The 20,775-nt window shown below is 31.8% G+C and overlaps 1 protein-coding gene across 1 annotated transcript; it reads right to left on the bottom strand.

The window, feature by feature from the left end:
- Nucleotides 1-247: 247 nt before the first annotated feature.
- LOC133205382 (uncharacterized) lies at nt 248-6,683 on the bottom strand. Its single transcript, XM_061341185.1, has 6 exons — nt 6,455-6,683; nt 5,680-5,745; nt 5,410-5,495; nt 5,181-5,298; nt 2,312-2,370; nt 248-990 (listed from the first exon to the last, which is right to left on the bottom strand). The coding sequence occupies exons 1-6, from the start codon at nt 6,653-6,655 to the stop codon at nt 885-887; spliced, it is 636 nt and encodes a 211-aa protein (XP_061197169.1). The 5' UTR covers nt 6,656-6,683; the 3' UTR covers nt 248-884.
- Between the last annotated feature and the right edge of the window lie 14,092 nt (nt 6,684-20,775).

A 20,775-nucleotide genomic window follows, 5' to 3' on the forward strand; every position in this document is an offset into this window, starting at 1 on the left:
CTGGTAAAAAACTATTACTTAGTAGTTACATGGTTGAGTATATAAGATCATATTTTTGTGGTTTGTATTAATTTAAGACACAGTATGAATTCCATATAAATAAATACACATACAGTACATACAATTGGAAAATAAAGCTTAAATGAAATAAAAGTGGTCCGTCCCCTCATAAATTTTATAAATATTAACAGTTCCACTCTTTATATACTCAACAAAACAAAACACACAATTTGATTGATAATTTTTTTTATTATATACAAAGACAATCATCTTAAATAAGCAATCAGAGGATTCCATAGCACATTTACACATTTCATTTATATATAAAAATAACAGCTGTTCAGGGCAGGTTTAAAATATCACTATCCATGATTCTCTTGGGATGATGATTGTACAAAAATGATGAGAGAACATGGAGACCTGCTTTTGTAAGTAGAGTAACTCTTGAATGACTATTTTGATGATTCTATACATATGATGGCATGACAGGCCACAGAAAAATCAATAGCTGACCACTTTGACATAGGGATTCTTTATGTGTAAAGAATACTTCAGGTACAGTCAAACCTCGTTATCTCGAACTCGATGGGACCGAGATAAAACTTCGAGATATCCTAGGGCTTGAGATATCGAGGGTAAAATACTTAAGAAATACGTGGTTAGGACTTCTCAATCACTTCGACATATCCATGGTATTCAAGATATCCATGTTCGAGATACCGAAGTTCAACTGTATTTATACTGGAGAAAAAAAACTTTTACACATGCTGTTATCCCTAAAATTTGGAACCACATTTTTCAATTAAATGTTCACATAGCCATGCCCAGTCAACTAACTGAATGGACAATACATATGGAGATTTTTCTCTTCAGATGAAGCCCTGCTATACAGGGAGAGTTTTCTGAACAGTCTTGGATGCTGCAGCATAAAAGATTTTGGAGAAAAATTTGAGACCTGTTTGTCCACCAGGAATATAACTCACGACATACCTGGAAAAAGAATTACACACAATGTGAGGATGATTCATAGCAGCTGAAAACTGTCAATGTACACACTAGTTTCTCTGCTCTTGTACGTGTATGGAACATTTATTATCTCAACCATTGATGCTTGTTTTACATTAGTTCTTCTTTTGTACACAGGGATTTGACATCATATTTGACATAATATTTTTTTCATTTTAATTATTCTTTGACTTGTAAGTATCTTTTCTACCTTTTAATCACCTATTCCTGTAATACCTAATCGTAAATTCTGGTTCGATTATATTAATCACCGTGTTGCACATTCATATCTATTTTTATCATCTGATGATGACATGTTTCATATTCAACAGAGGATACAAATGTACATAGAGGATATTCATTGTTTTGTAGTTGGATATAGAATTTATTTCACGAGTGGGACAGGATTTTTTGATATTTTCACGAGTGCGAAGCACGAGTGAAAATATCAAAAAATCCTGTCTCACGAGTGAAATAAATTCCATATCCAACTACAAAACGTTGAATTTTCTATTTATTACATTTTCTTTGATTTTCCCTTTGCCTCTGTCTTTTCTTAACACAATGTAATAGGCTGTGACGTCACAGTTGAGCAGTTGAGACATCATGGCTTAGTAGTTGTGAGATGAAAACATTGTAACATGGATTTAAGCAACATATTTGGGAAGAAAATGGCAGTTTTAGTATCTGTCAAGATGGTTTAGTTACTATCTCAATCTTATTACGGGCCAGAAATTATGTTTTACTTACTTTGATATCCTTTCATACTGTGAGAGAATATCACTTTGGTATCCTTTCACACTGAGAGAATATCACTTTTATTCAATGAATAAATCACAGTATTTCACTGTTGAAAATGTAATAAAAGTGTATATTCAGCATTGATTCTTGGGGTTTTAGTGTTCATCACAAATTAGAGTCTAACTGGTGCAGTAAGGATGATGGTACATGTATGTAAAAAGGGAAGTAACTTGATGAAATTTACTGCCTACAGAAGTGATTATTTTACAATGATCTTTCTTCACTATAAAACATAACACCTGAATTAAGGGAATTGTCAGTGGGGTACATGTATATTAAAAAAAAATCACATATAAAAGACAGTAGATATAAGTCATCCTGATCAGTGAGTCTGAGACTATTTGGAGATTCTATGATACCGATAAAAATTTTAAGAGTTGAACTATTTCAACTGATTAAGTCTTGTGTCTGCTTCGGGAATTAGAGGCAAAATGTGAAACAATGATATTCAGAATGTGAACATCATGATTATTGACAGTAAGAAGCTACATGTACACAAACTTACCAGATAAGAGTGATGACTTGTAAAACTGCACATATCACAGTAAGGACTGTACTTTTTACCTGTGAAATAAATAGATAATCAGAATTAAAAAAAACAAAACACAAAAATTACCATTAGAGCTTAAAAATTGATGCAAATTAAATCAGAGTAAAAAATAACTGTGCGCCCGACTGCCTGAGATGCATAAATTTCGCCGCCGACAGGACGTTAAAATTTCCACTTTTTATAAATTTATATTGATAAACCTGTCTCAGATAGACTAATTGCACTAGTAGCAAAGTGTAACAAGCCAAGTGGTAGAACTTGCCAGTCAGTATAATTAGGATCAAAGATATGCAGAGTCCTAAAGTCAAAAAGATCCTAGACATGCTTGGATTGCAACTTCCTATCCATTTGCAAGACAGAAGATGTAACAACTAATGCTTTTACATATGTAACATAATTAATTTATTTTAAAAGGGCAATACTTTTCTCAAACTAGTAGATCTTTGGCAGGGCTGACAAGTTTTATCAGCAGCCATTCTAGCTGATTTTAAAGTGAGCTTCAAATGCTGGCATAATTTAAAACCAAAAAGAGTATGTGCATCCTAAAATGAGATGGTGCTGTCATTTTGCTTTTTTTTCAGCAACATCTAACTACAAATTATGTATTGGGGTATTTTTGTCACCAAAAAGCTGTTTTTAATTTCTGTTATTTCTCCCTTCCTGGTTAAATCTTTTGATCATTTGACTTATCTAAAATGCAATCGGGAGTCAGGTTACTGGATTCATCATGATAAAACAGATAAGTCTGATATTGTGGATTTCTTAACTTTCTTGACATTTCACAATTTGTGCTTTCCAAACAAAAACAGATTAATATGAATAATGCCACTGTCACTGTGTATTAAGAATTTTCATGTAAGTTCAAGTCATTAACTGAAGCCAATTTTCAAATAAAAAAAAAAGAAATTGAAAGTGTAAACAAAACAGCAATGCAAGTGTGTCCATGCCCCTTTATGGTACAGTTGCACTTTGGTATCTCAAACTCTGATATGTTGAATACCATGGATATTTTAAAGTCATTTGGAAGTCCCCCCCCCTTTTTGTCTGTGTATTTAATCCCAAATATTTCAATCTCTTGGAAAACTCTAAGTTTTTCTTTGGTCCCATCAAATTTGAGGTAATGAGAATTGACTGTAAATGTCTAAACTTCTGTGAATATACATGCAAATGTGCAAATGAAAAATTCTTGGGATGGAATATATTACTTTTCAATGTTTCTGAACTGCAATGACTTTCAATACTGGTCAGTCTTTGACATTAAGTATTTTGCAATCTTTGTGACATATAATATAAACCCGGTATATATATATATATATATTTACATTTGCAAATGTTTTCTTTTATATAACACTATTGAAGGCAACGCGTATCTATATCCGTATAAACACGGGTTCCTCGCGTCATAAACGTTCGACGTAATTTCTCAGTGACGTCATAAAGGGTCGACGCGCAATCAGTGGATCAAACATTTGCCGTTGGGTTTGAAAAATAAAACGTTTCACGCGTTAAATATTATAATCAGGCAAATACAAAATATGAATAAGTCACAATTGTAAATATAAGTAATAAGGTATCATTTTAAAACATCTATCGGGCTATAAATACGGGTTGGTACGAGATCAAATTTACCATAAAGCCCTTCGGGCTTTATGGAATTTGATCTCGTGACCAACCCGTATTTATATCCCGATAGATGTTTAAAAATGATACCTTATTTCTTAATATATATATATATATATATATATATATATATATATATATATATATATATATATATATATATATATATATATACACAAAATATAAAGCACTAAAAATGAACAACGACATGAACAATAAAAATTGTCAAAGAAGATGGGTGAACATGACAAGCGAAAAGCCTAGTATAGTGTGACAAACATGAAGGTGAAAAATTAACTCTCAATTATATCAAAATTTACTTTCATATTTCATCTAACATTAAAATTTACTTCATGTAAAATCTCTACAATTTGCAAAAATCTCGTGAAGATTGAAGTTATTTGCTTATTAAATATTATACACACACTAAAGAGGGCAAAAAAAGTCATTTTCTCATACTATAACACTATTTTCGATATGAGTGGGTCTTCACTCCATTTTTTTTGAAAGTTAATTCTCAAAGTTTGCATAAAAATATACATTTTTTGGTTTCCAAAAATATGAAGCAAAGACCCACTATACCTTAAAGATATACTTTATGACATAACATTCGCATCTTTTCGAGAAATACTTGAAGTCCATATAAGTCAAGGGTCAAATCACAAAAATGATTTAAATGCCACTATCAATCAGGACTTGTGTAGTCTAGTGGTTAGCATGCTAGTCTCGAAAGAAAGTGATACTCAGGATTTTTATTGCTAGGGTTCGAACCACACAAATACCAAATATTAAAAAAAAAACATAATGATAAAGAAATATAAGGAATCACTGTCTATTTTGTTGGGTATGCAAGGGACATCAACGACAGCTGGAAACGTCAGATAATTTATGCATAAAGGGCTTTGCCTGTTATGCAAATTATCCCACGTTTCCAACTATTGTTGATGCCCTAGCATACCCAACAAACTAAACAGTGTTTCCATCAATATATATATATATATATATTTGAATTTGAAGTTTATTTCCTTGAATTTCTCCCTCAATAAGCTGTGAATTAAACAAAGCTTGTATTAGACATATGGAGCTGGAGACCACTTCCTCACCTTCATCAAAATTTTGGGACTATGTAAGATAATTCAAGTAATGTATGTATGAAATTTGATATAGAAGGACAAACAGTGAAATGATACTTATTGTATCTTACCCATACTGAGAAGTATATTGTGGCTAGCATTGTTCCTAGGTATGCTGCAGTAAATGGCAGTCGGGATACGGAAAACAAATGCTTTATATGGTGCACTGGTCCCCAGAGAAAGGAAAAACTGAAAATAATTTTTTAATTGCATATAAAAATAAAAGTTGTTAGAGTTCTCAAATGTTTAATATAACCTTTAAACAATTGGTTTTGACATCATGGTGAAGTCATCTTTTACCTTGATATAGCGAACAGACTTCCAAGTGTGTACAGCATTGCAAATTTTCTGGCCTTGAGAAGTAGCAAAGGAATGTAGAGACTAGCCTGTAATACATCACAACCAATAGTTATATTTACTTTGTTAATTGAATTGCTCTTTTATAAGTGCACCTGAATGCATGTGTATGATTGTGTGCAGTTTTTTCTAATAAACAGCTACAAAATGTTTGACAATTACATGTACATTTGTACATGTATTAACATGATGAAATTTTTTCTGAACACTTACCAGTGAAAAACAAAATGTTCCCAGAAGTAGAAACATTACAAAGCCAAGGATTCTCTGCTTTTTTGACTGAAATAGGAAAACAAATTCTTTTGTCATAATTGTAAACATTGAACCTACGTTGTATTATGTCATAGTTAAGTTTTTGCTAGGTCTGAGTGAATCTGCTACTTTCTCATCTGAGCTAATGAAACTTGATAATGTGAACAGGATGCAACTACTTTGAAAGAATGCAAACTTGTTACGAAATCTTCAGTTCCTACATGTAACAATTAAGGAAGAACAATATCTTGTTTATATGTCATATGAGTCCTAGATCTGTTCCAAATTGTCTTTACAGTAATGTCTATTATGAAATGACTTGTTTTCACATTCTATCCCTAATACTCAAAATATGTGTTAATTAATCATATGTATCTTTAGCAAATGCTCTAACCACTGTGCTGTAGTTAATAAATATTATAAAAGATAATGGTGTTAAACACATTTCCACTGGGTTTTCTCTGAAACTCTGAAAGCAAAAATTACTGAAATTCTTGGAAGGTTATATTCTATGTACATTTCTGTTATTATGTTGCTTTTATACCGGGGGTGGGGTGTTAGACTTTTATTACAGAAACAATTGCTTCAATGTGAGTTTGAGTATATGAAACGTACCAAATCCGCCAAGTCAAAAAATAAACGGGAATCACTTGTTTGATTAATTTCTGTACTTTAATCAAGACTTATAAAAACGATTTTTTTTACATAAATGTTAAGGTATTGTTAGATATCTTACTAAACTTGGGAGGCACGGATCAGCTTTGGCCTTGGTAAACCAGCTATTTGCCACGTCATTTGGTTCTAAATCTTCATCCAGAGGCTGGCTCTTCTTCTGAAACAGGTTAAGTTTTCCTAAATTAAACTTACCAAAACCTGAACTACTGTTTTCGTTCCCTTTTGAAAGATAATTCTGAAGATTTGTATTAAGATCTGTCATTTTTCGACGTATTTGCACCGGAAATAAATTATGCACCCTAAAGTTTGAATCGGTATATCCGGAGATTCAATTTCCGGGAAAGATTTTCTTTTTTGAAGTACAAAAGTACATACAGGAACATTTATAACCATTTTATCATCTGAATCGATCTTTACATTTTAATCCATAAAGCCATTGGAAATTTGGTTTTACAATACAACATTGCAGATATTTCAGGGATGTTTTACACCGGGAGAGTGGCTAAAAAAGAGGTTAAATTAATATTTTCAAAACGCTTTCATTGGGAAAAATATCTGGGCGGTTTATTTATTTATTTATTCTTTTTTTTTGTAATGGTATGTCAATACATTGCCATCTATACACTGATGAAAAATTTGATTTTAGACTTCGAGAAAATTATTTAGAATTTACAATTTACATTTAGAAGTATACAAATTAAAATTATCTAGTTATTTTTTTGCGTAGAGTATACAGACATGTGTATTTTTCTTACCCTGGAAAAAATCTTAAAAGACAAAATGATGAAGTACTGATAAAGAAAATCATGCTTGCGTACTCAGATGGGGGAAATTTCAATTGCTCTATCTTGGTCGTTTGGAGAAATGGGCTTTGGTCAGGCCCGTAGGAAGCAATTTCACTTTGAGGGGGCACAACCATACATTTCAGTTGAGGGGGCACTATCAAGTACCAAAATTCCTTGACAAGCAAAAAAAAAAAAAGGTCATCAGACGTTATTATTGAGGGGGCACAAGCTTATAGTAGTTATGTTTTCTATAGTATTCTTTATATCGGCAAAATTATTGGGGGGGGGGGGCACGCCCCCCCCCCGTGCCCCCCCCCCCCCCGGTTCCTACGGCCATGTTGGTACAAATTGTTAAATAATGGCATTAGTGGTAAATGTTTTCCATTTTTTAAAAATTTGTATAATGGAGTTAAGTCCTTTGTGACTATGAATGGTTTTTCATCTGAGTTTTACAACTGTAACATTTGTGTACGCCAAGGAGGAAATTTATCGCCTCTCTTGTTTTCTATGTATATTAATGATTTAGAAGAATTTCTCAATAGTAAAAATGTGCATGGGCTATCCTTTAATGCAAGTAGTTCAAACACTGTAGAAAACCAGTTTTGGCTGTATTTTAAATTATTTATTTTGTTCTATGTTGACGATACAGTTATGATGTCTGAGTCTGTTGAGGGTTTGCAACACGCTCTTAATGAGTTTCATTCGTATTGTTTACAATGGAAACTGAATGTCAATGTAGACAAAACAAAAAATTATGATTTTTTCGAAAGGTCCATCTGTAAAAAATGTATTCTACTACAATAATTCTGTTATTGAAATTGTGAACGAATTTAAATACCTAGGTATACTATTTTCCCGATCCGGTTCATTTTGTAAGGCTAAAAAACATTTATGTGAGCAAGCTCAAAAAGCCATGTATGGTGTTATACGAAAAATTAGACAATTTAATTTACCAGTAGATTGCCAGCTTGATTTGTTCGATAAAGTTGTCACACCAGTACTTTTGTATGGATGTGAGATATGGGTTTTTGAGAACATTGAAATAATTGAACGCGTTCATCTCAAATTTTTGAAATATATTTTTAATCTGAAAACTAGTACTCCTAGTTATATGGTTTATGGCGAAACGGGTCGATTCCCTTTGTATATAACGGTGTATATAAGAATGATATCCCATTGGGCAAAATTACTGGTAAGGCCTGAAAATAAGATTGTTTATGTTACATATAAGAATTTATTTGAACAGTTTTGTTCAGGAAGTCATAAGAACCCTTGGATTTTAATATGTATTAAGAATATACTTGATACTTGTGGCTTCTCAAATATATGGAATGAACAGGCCTTTTTAAATATAAAATGGCTAAAAACTATAGTTGAACAACGTCTTAAAGATCAGTACATACAGAAATTGCAAAGTGATATGCGCGATTCGTCTAAAGGTCATATGTATAGTATCTTCAAAACAGAATTTGGATTTGAAAAATATTTAAACTTACTACCTAAAAAATTTAGAACAATTTTAATTAAATTAAGAACAGCAAATCATCGTCTCCCAGTTGAGACTGGGAGATGGTTTGGAATTCCCAAAAATGATAGACTCTGTAATATCTGTAATAATGGACAAATAGCAGATGAGTATCACTATATTTTAGAATGTCAATTTTTCTCAGAATGCAGAAAAAAGTATCTACCTAGTAAATATTGTAATAGACCAAATTTCAACAAATTCTCAGAATTGTTGTCAACTGCTGACTCCAAGGTATTAATCAAACTATGCAGCTACATAGATAGGGTATATGAACAAGTCTGTCCTCCATAATTATTATTATTTTTTTTTCTTTGTTATACTTTATAATTTGAATGTATTTCCGCCATTTCACGTGTATCTTGTATATTGTTTTTGTATATATTGTACATAGAACCTCATGTACCATAAATTGGTTTGAGTGAATAAATTGAACTTGAACTTGGTCTAATATAATTTTAAAAATACTCGAAATAATTAATAATTATGTAATACAGTACAAATTGCAGTTTATTCTATTTTAATATCAAATACTGGATCAGTCTAATTACATGTACACAATAGTACCCTGAAATCACTGTGCAGCTTAAGTTAATATTGTGTAATGTGAACGTGGCATGTGTATATATGGGCGCGAAAGGAGTAGAAAAGACGATAATGCAAAAGGAACAATTAAAATTGATAAAACATATTGCTACAATTTTCCAAATCACTTCATTTGAACCCCCCCCCCCCCCAACATCCGTGCAATATAAATGACTCCATTGGAAAAGCTTTGGAGCTTTCATAGGTTATTCTTGGTCTATTTATGTATATACCAAATAAAATTTATTTTACTTATTAAGTTATATACATACTAGTATAAATTAACTGCATACAACTTAATTAGCGATTATTTTTAGAATGTTAGGTTGTTGTTTTTTTTTGTTTGTTTGTTTGTTTTTTTGACAATGAGAAAATAATGTATAAAGGTGAAAAGAAATATAGAACTTATTTATTTAATTTTCAACATAGGATGCCCCATGAAAAAATTTCAAAGATAACGAATTATTGGTGAACAAAAATCACTGGTGTTTACTTAAATTGGAAAAATACATGTAAATATAGTGTGCAATTAATTTATCTTGGCCTATCAAATTGTTAAGAATGCTTGAATTGAGTAAAGCACTGCATATTTCAATTGATTTATTTTATATATTTGGGTCCAAGGGCAAAATTCTCTGGTCAACTGCATGAACATACCACAGAATCAGAATTCTATTGTGCAGTGTATACAGAGGGTTCTTATGAAAATATCGTGATGAAAAAATTTTGCTTGAGGTGAAAGGAGATTCATGGAGGCACACATTGGCTCGCGATTCCTTGGAATTTCGAAACTATTTATCCTGACACCTGCACGTGTTGATGTTCAATTACTTTCATTATAAACCTGTTTCTTACTTTTAAATAAACGCATCAGAAAGAAAATACAAACTAATTGATATCAATTTATGCATTTCCTTATCAAAATATTTTGACACAGGTAAAGGAAATGTTAAAAAGGTAGAAGTGACAAAATCAAACGAGTGATTTCCCAATCAGATAAGCATTTATCATCTCTTATCAAAAAAGTATATACAACTTCACATAGTAAAGATCCTTATCGATAATGATGGGTGAGTCACATTTTCCATCAAATTTAGTTTACACTATAACCAGACTAAAATGTGTGAAATTCAAAATGATTTAAACACGATACGAGTCAAAACGATATGGCGGCGTACTTGAAATTACCTTATTTTAAAAGTTTTCCTTACTAATGATAAACTATTCCACCAAATATGCACTTTGTAGCATTACACTCGACAAAACAATTCGCAGGGAAATAGAATTTCATTCCCTGTCTGTCCTATCGCAAGAACATATAAAGATTTTTATGAAATTTCTGGAAGGGATGTGTCCTGAGGCAAAGAATAATCAAGAAAATTGTCATGGGCCAAATAATTTTCAAGGAAAATTGAATTTAGATTTGGTTAAGAATTCGGACGACGGTTTTTCCTAATCCACACGTCGGTTATTTACTAGTATATCGTCCATCTATCAGTCCGTTACATTTCCTATCAGAACACCGATATTTTTAGACGTAGCAGATCAAGAATATTGTCCAAATCTCTTTTCGTCACATTTTCTTCCCATTATTTCTTACTTTTTTAGGTCACCCTAGTCGTTGTGTGTTGTGAGTCGTCCGTTGGTCGTATAAACTTTTTAACATTATGAAAATTTTCATCTTCTTCACTGGAACCAATCTCTTATACAAAGTTGTCGTTCGTTCCACTTTGAGAAACCTATGAACCGATGGTAAAGAGTGAATATGAGCTGATGGTACAGAGTGAATATGAGCCAATGAGTCAATATGAGCCGATGGTAGAGAGTGCACTGGAATCACTGAATTAATCTCAACAAATTTTGGCATATAGCATTTATGGGTAAAGGGAAACACAAATTTTGAATTTTGGCATTTCATGCCTTGCACGGGGGCCTAGACAAAAGATAAAAACCATCAAATGTGTTACTTTCAAAACTCTTCTTTACTCCTGGACATCTATCATGGAAACTGTTTGCATTGTAATAAGCATTTAGTACCTTAACAAAATTGTGAAATTAATAGCCGTTCAAGCTTAAGGATGTGGCTAACTTAGTCATATGCTGAAAATAAAATCTTCTTTTTTACTGGGTGCATTTAGCAGGCAAAATATTTGCATGATTCTATATATGTAATGAGTAATCATCTTTTACCAAATTTTTGAGATCCACAAGCCCTGGATACATGGTTCAGGCCTTAGCGTAGGGCTTGATTTGCTGTACATTGAAATTCCTTTTCGGACATCTTTGAAAGCCAGACAAACTGTATTGATAATCATTATGAAAAAGCTCTCTTCCAAATTGTATAAGTTCAAACATGATCCCTGGCTCAAAGGTTCAGGCTTATAGGGCTAAGTTGCACATATATTGAAAATGCATTACATCTTATCAATTTTTGTTTATGCTTATGGACTTCTAGCAAGCAAACTATTTGTATTATTATAATGAATACTCAACAATTTTACCAAAATTGTAAAATTATGGCCCCTGAGTTCAGGGTTCAGTCTACACTGGGACTGCGTTCAAGATCGTAGCAGCTAGCCTACCTACTAGGTTAGATATCTAGATATCTGTAGGTCGTATTGAACGCACTAAATGAATTAGTTTGACTATGTTAGCATATCGTTTATATAAGACCGTATAGCAGCTACGAAACCGCTAGCCTACGATCTTGAACGCAGCCCTGGGTCTCGTGCAGTTTGAAAACGGGTCAACGTTAAAAGTTTAGGCTAGGTAGAGTTTTTGATGGTATCTAGTAATACATGTAAATACAACTGCACTGCGCTCGACCAAAAGTCGTACTGTTAAACATATTAATAAGTTGTGGTTAAAATGTTAATTTGTTGCAGGTATGACATCTCTCATTGCCATTTTCGATACAAGAAAACCGTGAATATCTCGTACTTCAATAAAACAATTCAAAAGCCTTTAATTTGATTTCTAACACGTGCATTATGTAGATTTTGAATTTTTATCTATACTTAATTATTTCATTTTAAATATTTTTGCTTCCATCAAACTTTTCATTTGTGATTTAATTCTTATCTCGCGTCAGCAATTCATTGTAATGTCAATCAAAAATGAAAAGTTAGATAAGTTTAGATTGGATCAGTTCGGCAATTTGTTAAGAATCAAGTACAGACAATTACATGTAGAGCGCGTGTCGTGCACCTTGTCTTTAATTTCGGCTTTTAATCGACAGTAGAAACTGTCGATTTTCAGTCTTATTATCATGTATTGTGTATTTGATGACTAACCTGTAAACAGTTTATCTTGTGGAATGTTGATGTCTCTATCAGAGAAATGACACCTGTCTCCCAAGGCCGCCCTATGTACATCGGCCCCACGATAATCCCCCCACAGACCACCCAACCAGGCTAACCGCTCATCATACCCTAAATGTCATATACCTCAACACGCATCTACAGCCATCCCAAACATCTTCTAATCTGTGACAAGATCCTATTCTAAAGAAATCAAAAATGTTTAGAATTGTACGCAATTAAACTTTGGTAATCCAATGATTTTTACAATGCTTCAGTTTAAAATGAATGCAATTATATTTGTTTGGTTAAGATCAGAAAATCGATATACCCAGAAAGATGGCACTCGAATTGGATTTGAATGAACGTCATTTTCTGATCACGACTCAATCTGTCCTAGCTGTGTCTTGACAGTCATCTTGTCTTTGTACGAGGGATCTTGACAGACAAGTCAACTCATATCCAGTGCAACAAGGAACAACCACCGGGTTACGCGCGATAGATGTCTCTTACTAATGTCAGATACTTATTTCAAATTCCAGAATTTCTTTTTAATCGTAAACATTTGCTTGCAAAATTGACCAAATATTTATAGCAGTATCTTTTTTTTATTACTATAATCTCTGTTATTTCTCCCTCCTCTTTTTATTTTGGCTTAAATTGCTTCTTTCATTTTGCATAGAAAAGTTTATTTTATAATTATTAAATGATTATTTTCTCTTTAGAAATAAAACGACAACGACAAAATTAAACAAACAAAATTAAATATCAAAATAACAGAACAAAAAAAAAAAACAAAAACAAAAAAAAAAAAAAAAAAAAAACATAAAATAATTATGAATAAAGACATTATATGCATTTTTAATACTAAATTTAATGATATGAAGTCTTGTGAGAAATATTTCATACATACATGTAACATCATTCCAAAAAAAAAAGTTTGATACACATAATGTGTCTATAAATATTTATAAGTCGAACAACAAAAACTGCTATTTTCACATCTTTAATTTATAATCATCATTTTATATTCACTGTTTTATATAAATCATTCAACATAAAAATATTTTTTCTTTGTCTTGCTTTGGCGGGGGATGACAAACTCTTGCGGGTTATCTGGACTATCTGACACCACGAGCCCGATAACAAACAATTGTTAACAAAAAGATTGTTTTACTAATGACGGGTCAGCATTCTGACATGTAGTTCTGAGCAAAAAATCACATTGGAGGTAACCCAATCTAATGTGTTAAAAACATAAGACCGTATCACGTGACTAATATAAGAGATCTCATACAAATAGGTGGATCTGTTGAGGATTGTATGGGTGCGTTTTTTGGGTTCCCCCATAAGAGGGGCGAAAATGACGTAATTCCGCAAAATTCTCCAATTTAAAAGTCCATGAAGAGTGCAACGTACGTTAGTAAATTTCATTGTTAAATTGTTCTTCCCTTTTAATGTGAAATATATGGTTTTTTTAATCATCGAGAGCTGGGAAAAAAAAATATCTTAACAATTCAGTACAACAAAAGCAAAGCCAAATTATAGCCTTCATGAAAGTAGACCTAATAATTGACGTCCGCTAGAAATTAACAACGTGAAAAAAGATGATTTGATTAAAAATCTTCTTTACACGAGTGTCCTACATGTGTTAGTAAAAAGACATCAATTTGCCTGGACTTGAAGTCCACAAGGGTCATCTCCTGCTCTTCTCTTGTCATCATTAGGACCGAAATTAATAAGGCCCTGTCACATGTTTTCATGTATCTAGTGTCCTTATTGAATCTTGTAAGGCATTCAAAATAATAAGTCTTTCAGCTGTCACCAGAAGATAGCATGGAAAATTGATGAAAATCCTTATAATCACTAAAATTAACTAAAAATAAAAAAAAAAATAATCGGGGAAAAACTTGCTTATTACATTAATTTTTCAGCAGTGAAATACTGTAATTTATTGAATGAAAGTGATATTTTATTTCACACCTGAGACCGGAATTTTTTTTATATACTTTCACTCGTGTCTCGCACAATATATAAAAAAGAATCTGTCCCAGTCGTGAAAAAATTACATAATTTAAAAAAGTACAGGACACTGAATATCCTCTATATATCTCTATATATATTTCACTTAGATCTTATTATGGTATTTTACAATTTCTTACGGTTAATAGTCTATCCATTTTTCGCTTGTTTCCTGTGTGCTTAATTATCTCTCTGTGTGTGTTTTGTTTTTGTTTTGTTTGTTGTTGTTGATTTTTTTTAATTCAAATAAAAGATAAAAATGGTAAAGATGTCTTGTTGATATCATTCCATACAATTCTCCGTGTACTAAATATCAGTATTATTTCGGGAGGGGGTGTTTAAATTGTTGTTGTTCTTATTTTTCTTGGGGTGTTATTGTTTTCTTTTTAAAATTGATTTTTCGTGATAAGTTGATTGTGTTAACCTTTCTCACTGAAGAAAAAGTTACATATACTTTCAGCATTAACATTTATTTGAGACTCTCTAGTATAGCTACACATTACAGGCTTGTAGCAACGGTTTAAATGTGTGTGTGTGTGGGGGGGGGGGGCAACTTTCCAAAAAATCTGACAAGCATAAAAAAGAGAGGAAAAAAACTGACCACAAAAATCGGGGGGGGGGGCAACTTCTCAAAATAATCTAACAAGCAAAAAAAAAAAAAATAATAATATTAACTGATAATTATTTACTATCTAAATCCAGTGATAGAACTTACAGCAACAAAAAGTGAAGCCCCCCCCCCTCCAAATTCTAGGCCCTGCGTTATACAGTTAATTTTACATATATATGTATTAAGCGAAAATCAAAGTAAATAAATGATAACCCTTACATCGTTTCACTACCTCTTCGTAACATTCATGATGTTGTAATTTCCACGAATATAGTGATCATAATTAAGGAATTATTAAATTAAAAAATAATGCATGTAATTTTTTAAGTTATATCACAGCATTATTTTATTGGTCAAATAAATTTTACTACTAATTAATAGGAAATAACATTAATTATTACTTTACATCTTGTCATTACACCTTTGGTTTTCATTATCAAAATGTAAGGAAAAAAATTAGATGGAAGTTCCTGTCTACTGAGCGTTGCTTGTTGCGTCGTATTTGGTGAGTTTGGAGCCGGGAGCTAGGGTCACGCAGTCTGGTCACCAATGGTCGTTTTTCATGAAGAAGACACCTGTACTGAGTTAACAGGTAACTCCCGTTGTCTAAGGTCCTGTTGTCTCTCTATAGATCCATTGATTTATGTCAGTTTTTTCTATTATGTTGCTTAGATACGACTCAGCTGATTTGCAAGGGTCAGGAAGCTGATAACATTATGAGACGTCTTAACAGACATCCTGTCAGTATAACTAATTATGTTTACTTTAATTGATAATCTAACATTTTATTAATTAACCCATTTTTCAACTATTTTCTGGTGTAAAAAAATTCAAAGATGTCTGTTCTTTCTGAACTTTCATATCTGATTGTGTTTACTTTTTTCTTTGTGTACTTATGTATTTTGACCCTGACATATTTGTAACTATGTTCATATGTGTATTATGATTTACATTCAGTGCATTTTTCTTTGCTGAAATAGACTGGAAATTTAAAACCTTCAATCATCTATGAACACACTCAAAACTTTGTCATCGCGCAAAAATGCACATTAGGAACTACCTACATTTGAACACCATAATGTGCGTATTGTTTTTGTTTAATTAAAATAATCACCATATTAAATTCTTGTAAAATACAATGTTACGTTTAGAAGGGTGACTACACTTAATGCTTGGTTTTGAGTCTTTTTCGGTCGCTTCTTTTGCTTTTATAATCTAAACCTACTTTCACTTTTGTATATATATATATATATATATATATATATATATATATATATATATATATATATATATATATATATATATATATATATATATATAAGAATTCTGTCACTTTGGCATCAAATTTAAAATGTTCAAATGATTTTAGACTGTGATACAATAAGATAATTCTATGTTTTTTTTGTCCCTACTGCTTTCCAAATATTGAGAATTTACACTTACCAGCTGCCCTTGACTGAACATTAGGTATGCATGAGGGGTCTAAAATTAGAGTACATAAATAACAATGACATGTATATAAATACATTACTCTTTCGATCCCATCTCCCTCTTTATTCTGTCTGGCACACTATTTACAAAGGTTTCAAAACAAAATTAACAATATGAACATGTAAGTAAAAAATATTTTAAATCGATGCCTGAAAATTTAACGTGTTCGAGCAGTGTCCAAGTCAGCACAAAACATGCTACCTTCCAAGTCACGTGGCGGATTTAATATTCACAGTTACCTGAGGTAAGAAATCACGTGAGGGATTATAATATTCAACATGTTACAGCCCTTGGTTACAACAGAGAGATCGAATGTAAAAAGAAGTTTTTTTTCTCATTTAAACCATGAACGCTTGTTTGTCTATTAATCTCCTTTTGACACGACATTATTAATGCAAATTAACAAATACTGTTAAAACAATAGACAAACATGCGCTGACTATGTAAAAAGTCAGTAAAAAAAAGTGGGCGTCCTCATTATCGTACGGAGATTCAAAAAAAATTATGATCCCCGCCTTTGAAAACAGTTTCGTACTTCGTAAATACATACTTTTATTTAATGTAATTGCGTAAAGTTGAAAATTAGATGTTGACCATTTCTGCAATTAAAAGAAAAACGCTTATTTTGAAAGTTTATTTTGTCGCATTTCTCGGATGTCCTATAGTGCAGTCATCCTTTATTTGTAATTTTTTTCTCGCAATATTCATTTGCTTCATTTAATTTTCCCTGCTATTTTCAAAGCATGTTCTAAAAGGCGCTAAATTTATAATGAAGGACGAATGAAAATTAATATTTATAACGAGAGAAAATAAGAGAATATAAATATAAACATTGGGGTATTTATTTTTGGATGTCGTCGGTCGAATACATCAACTGGCCGTGCCGACAAATTTGTCAGCACGGCCAGATACTGTTATGCGACTGACGACATCATCCAAAAATAATTCAATGTTTAATTATACTTGAACATACACTGTGCGTACCTCCTGTACAGTGACCTTGACCTGATTTCTTGGTGAATAAAGTTCCAGCAACAAAAAGGGCAACCGAGTTCTCCATTTACTTGATGGGTGTGACCTGTCGACAGGAGATGCTTACTCCTCCATGGCACCTGATCTCACCTCTGACGTTTTTAGAGGTCTGTGTTTGCTCTGCTCATAATTCGTGTTTATTTTTTTCATTAGACTTTTAAGCAAGATTACTTCATATTTCATTGCAATAATTCAATAATGTATGCCACTGAGATAATTAATAGAACTGGTTGAAATAATAATATTCCTGAAATATAGAGAGAGAGAGAGAGAGAGAGAGAGAGAGAGAGAGAGAGAGAGAGAGAGATTGTGTGAGGGTGTGTGTGTGTGTGTAATTTGAATAATTTTTAATCATTTTTTTTTAAGCTCAGTGTCATATTAATTTTGAATTTATCTGTTTATATGTTTATTGTTAACAATTTACAATATGACGAAAGTTAAGAATGAAAAAAACTTAATTAGTCATATTTTGTGCATTTATATTCAATCTTAATATTTACAGGTTTTATTCCGTTTAGTAAGAATTTCTCAAATTTTTAATTTGAATTTCATGTGTCTGACACTTTTTGTCTCAAAATTTTGCAGCATCTCTGAGTTAAACATGTTTTTATTTTACAGTTACTTACAGTATAGTTTTATGTTCTAAGTATAAAGTGTCTTCTTTTTACGAATAATCCTCGTCATTCCTGCTTCAAGAAAAGAACTATTTTTATAATATGCCTGCATTCTTGTACGAGCGTTTATAACGGGTATTTTTTTTTCACGTTAAGTAGTTCGATAAAGTATAGACAAAATAGGGAAGCATTTGATTTTTTAAAACCAGTACAAAATTAAAAAACAAGGTGGTGGACGTGTTACGACGAGGAAGGAGAGAAGTTATGTTTAAAAAACTGCAATTTGGACAAGGGTCCAGTATGACTGAGCTGCACCGTAGGCAGGAAGAGATGAAGTGATTATAAAATACAAGTCACGGCAATCTCTCTGGTACCAGGGCATTTATTGGTTATCCGTCAAATGTCAACATTCTCATTGTCCCGAAAGTATTTTTATGATATTACAAATAATAATTTTAAGAGACCTTTGCTTTGATAAATTAGTTCATGTCCTTAATTCATTTAAAAAAAAAAGTGTACTTTGAGAGTACATGTAGCACATAGATTTGCAATGTACATAGATAAATATAAACTTATTTTATCATTATAAGACTTTTTAGGGGGGATTAGAGATATACAATATGGACATCGTGTAAAAGGGACAAAGTGACACTTTAAACTACAAATTTTGTTTTGTTGTTTTTGACATTGCTGTTGCTATTTATTAAATTAGATATTACTACAAATATGATTATTCTTGTTTGTTTTTCATAGATCTAACCATTTCATTCAATACTGATAAGAATAAAAAGAATTTTTCCTTGTATTTAAATAAATAAATTTCAATAAATGAATAAAGTTTTAATAAATAAATAAATAAAGAAAGAAGTCCCATTACTTCATATTTCAAAACAAGTCGTTTTAAGTAAAAACTTTATTGTAAATTTATGCTTTATCGAATTCGAAGTCTTCTTGTTTATAAACTATTGACAGGAAAACCATGAATAATAATTATAATTATTCATAGGCGTCGGAAGCAAATTGAAAGTGTGGGGGTTAAACCAACAAAAAACATTTGGGGGGTGGGGCTAAGCCCAAATTTTCAATCCCTTTATTATGTCTATCTTTGTAACAAAAAGGGGGGCTAAGCGACCCCCTAGCTCCCACGGTTCCGACGCCAAAGATATTTTAGCAAAGTTTGTCAGACTACATTCGTTTTCCGTCTATTCGGAGCTTGGAGTCCATTTTTATCGGTTTTTGTTGTATTTTGGTTTCTGTTTTGTTTTTATTTGTTTGTTTGTGTGTGTTTTAATTTGGTTTGTTTTTTGTTTTATCGAGTGATTTGTTGTTCTTTTTTACCTTAATATTTATTTGTTTTATTTATTCATTCATTTATTTATTGTTTTTGTTTATTATTTATTTATTTTTTTATTTACTTATTTATTTATCGTTTTTGTTTGTTTGTTTTTTGCTAATAGCAAACCTTCCAGTAAAAAAATTAAAATTTACATTACTAAGAGAAGTAAAAAAAAAAGTTTTGATACACAATTTACCGCATAGCTAACATTGTTACCTATTTAACCCTGATCTTTCCATATGACTAACTACATTTAATTAAGAACTCAGTTACGGATTCATATTTCCTATATCTGTATTTATTCTTTATTCACATTCACACTTGTGCAAGAAATAAGATAATAACAGAGGCAAAATTATGGACAATTCTTCTGTCATGAAAGCCTCCACCCTTAGTTACTTAAAATATCAGGGACACTTAGTTTAGATAAAACCACAAGATTTTCAATAGCAATGTTTCTTTATTTTTAAGAGCAAGTTAATATTTGAAGATGATAGGTTAGCATTTTCTGTAGAATAACCTTTTGAGGCAAGAATGGAGAACTGAACATCGGGTGTGTTTTATGTCCGTCTTTTTATCTTGGATCATTTAGTCCTGATTTTCCAATAACAATATACATTCTGTGTTGATTTTATGGGAGAAAAACACGAACAACCGACTGTTGGAGATTAAAAGTTTATCACGGTAAATGATTTTGAAATTTTCTTTAATGTGAATAAGACACTGAAAGACCTTGGGTAAATTTTGCTCAAAGTTTGTCCTTTTCTTTAGGGACGAGGGGATAAAACCGACCCTCCCTCCCCTTTTTATTGATCTAAGCCCTGTTTGATATCTCTTGAAACAGATAGACAGATGTTTTCCATTGTTAAGGAGGAGAATTAAGTGCTCATTTATAGACAGAAGTAATCGTCTCCGAATCAGTTTATCAGTAAAAAGTCAACACTGGTAGAGGCTCCTATATTGACACAAAACTAATAACACCTGTAAAAAAATTCTACCTGAAAGCTTTGTACATTTGATTGGAATATTTCATTGTCGATTTCAGTGATCATTGGGACCAGATATGAGAAATCTTAATGATTT

This window comes from Saccostrea echinata, unplaced genomic scaffold (assembly GCF_033153115.1).
Source record: "Saccostrea echinata isolate AGI-Se365-2 ecotype Australia unplaced genomic scaffold, CSIRO_AGI_Sech_v1 ptg000054l, whole genome shotgun sequence".
NCBI classification, from domain to species: Eukaryota; Metazoa; Mollusca; class Bivalvia; order Ostreida; family Ostreidae; genus Saccostrea; species Saccostrea echinata.

Coding starts and splice junctions, on each gene's coding strand:
- LOC133205382 (XM_061341185.1), bottom strand. CDS start 6,655: ATGACAGATCTTAATACAAATCTTCAGAATTATCTTTCAAAAGGGAAC. Junction 5,299..5,409: donor AGTCTGTTCGCTATATCAAG/GTAAAAGATGAC, acceptor AATTATTTTCAG/TTTTTCCTTTCTCTGGGGAC. Junction 991..2,311: donor CAAGTCATCACTCTTATCTG/GTAAGTTTGTGT, acceptor TTCTTTTTCCAG/GTATGTCGTGAGTTATATTC.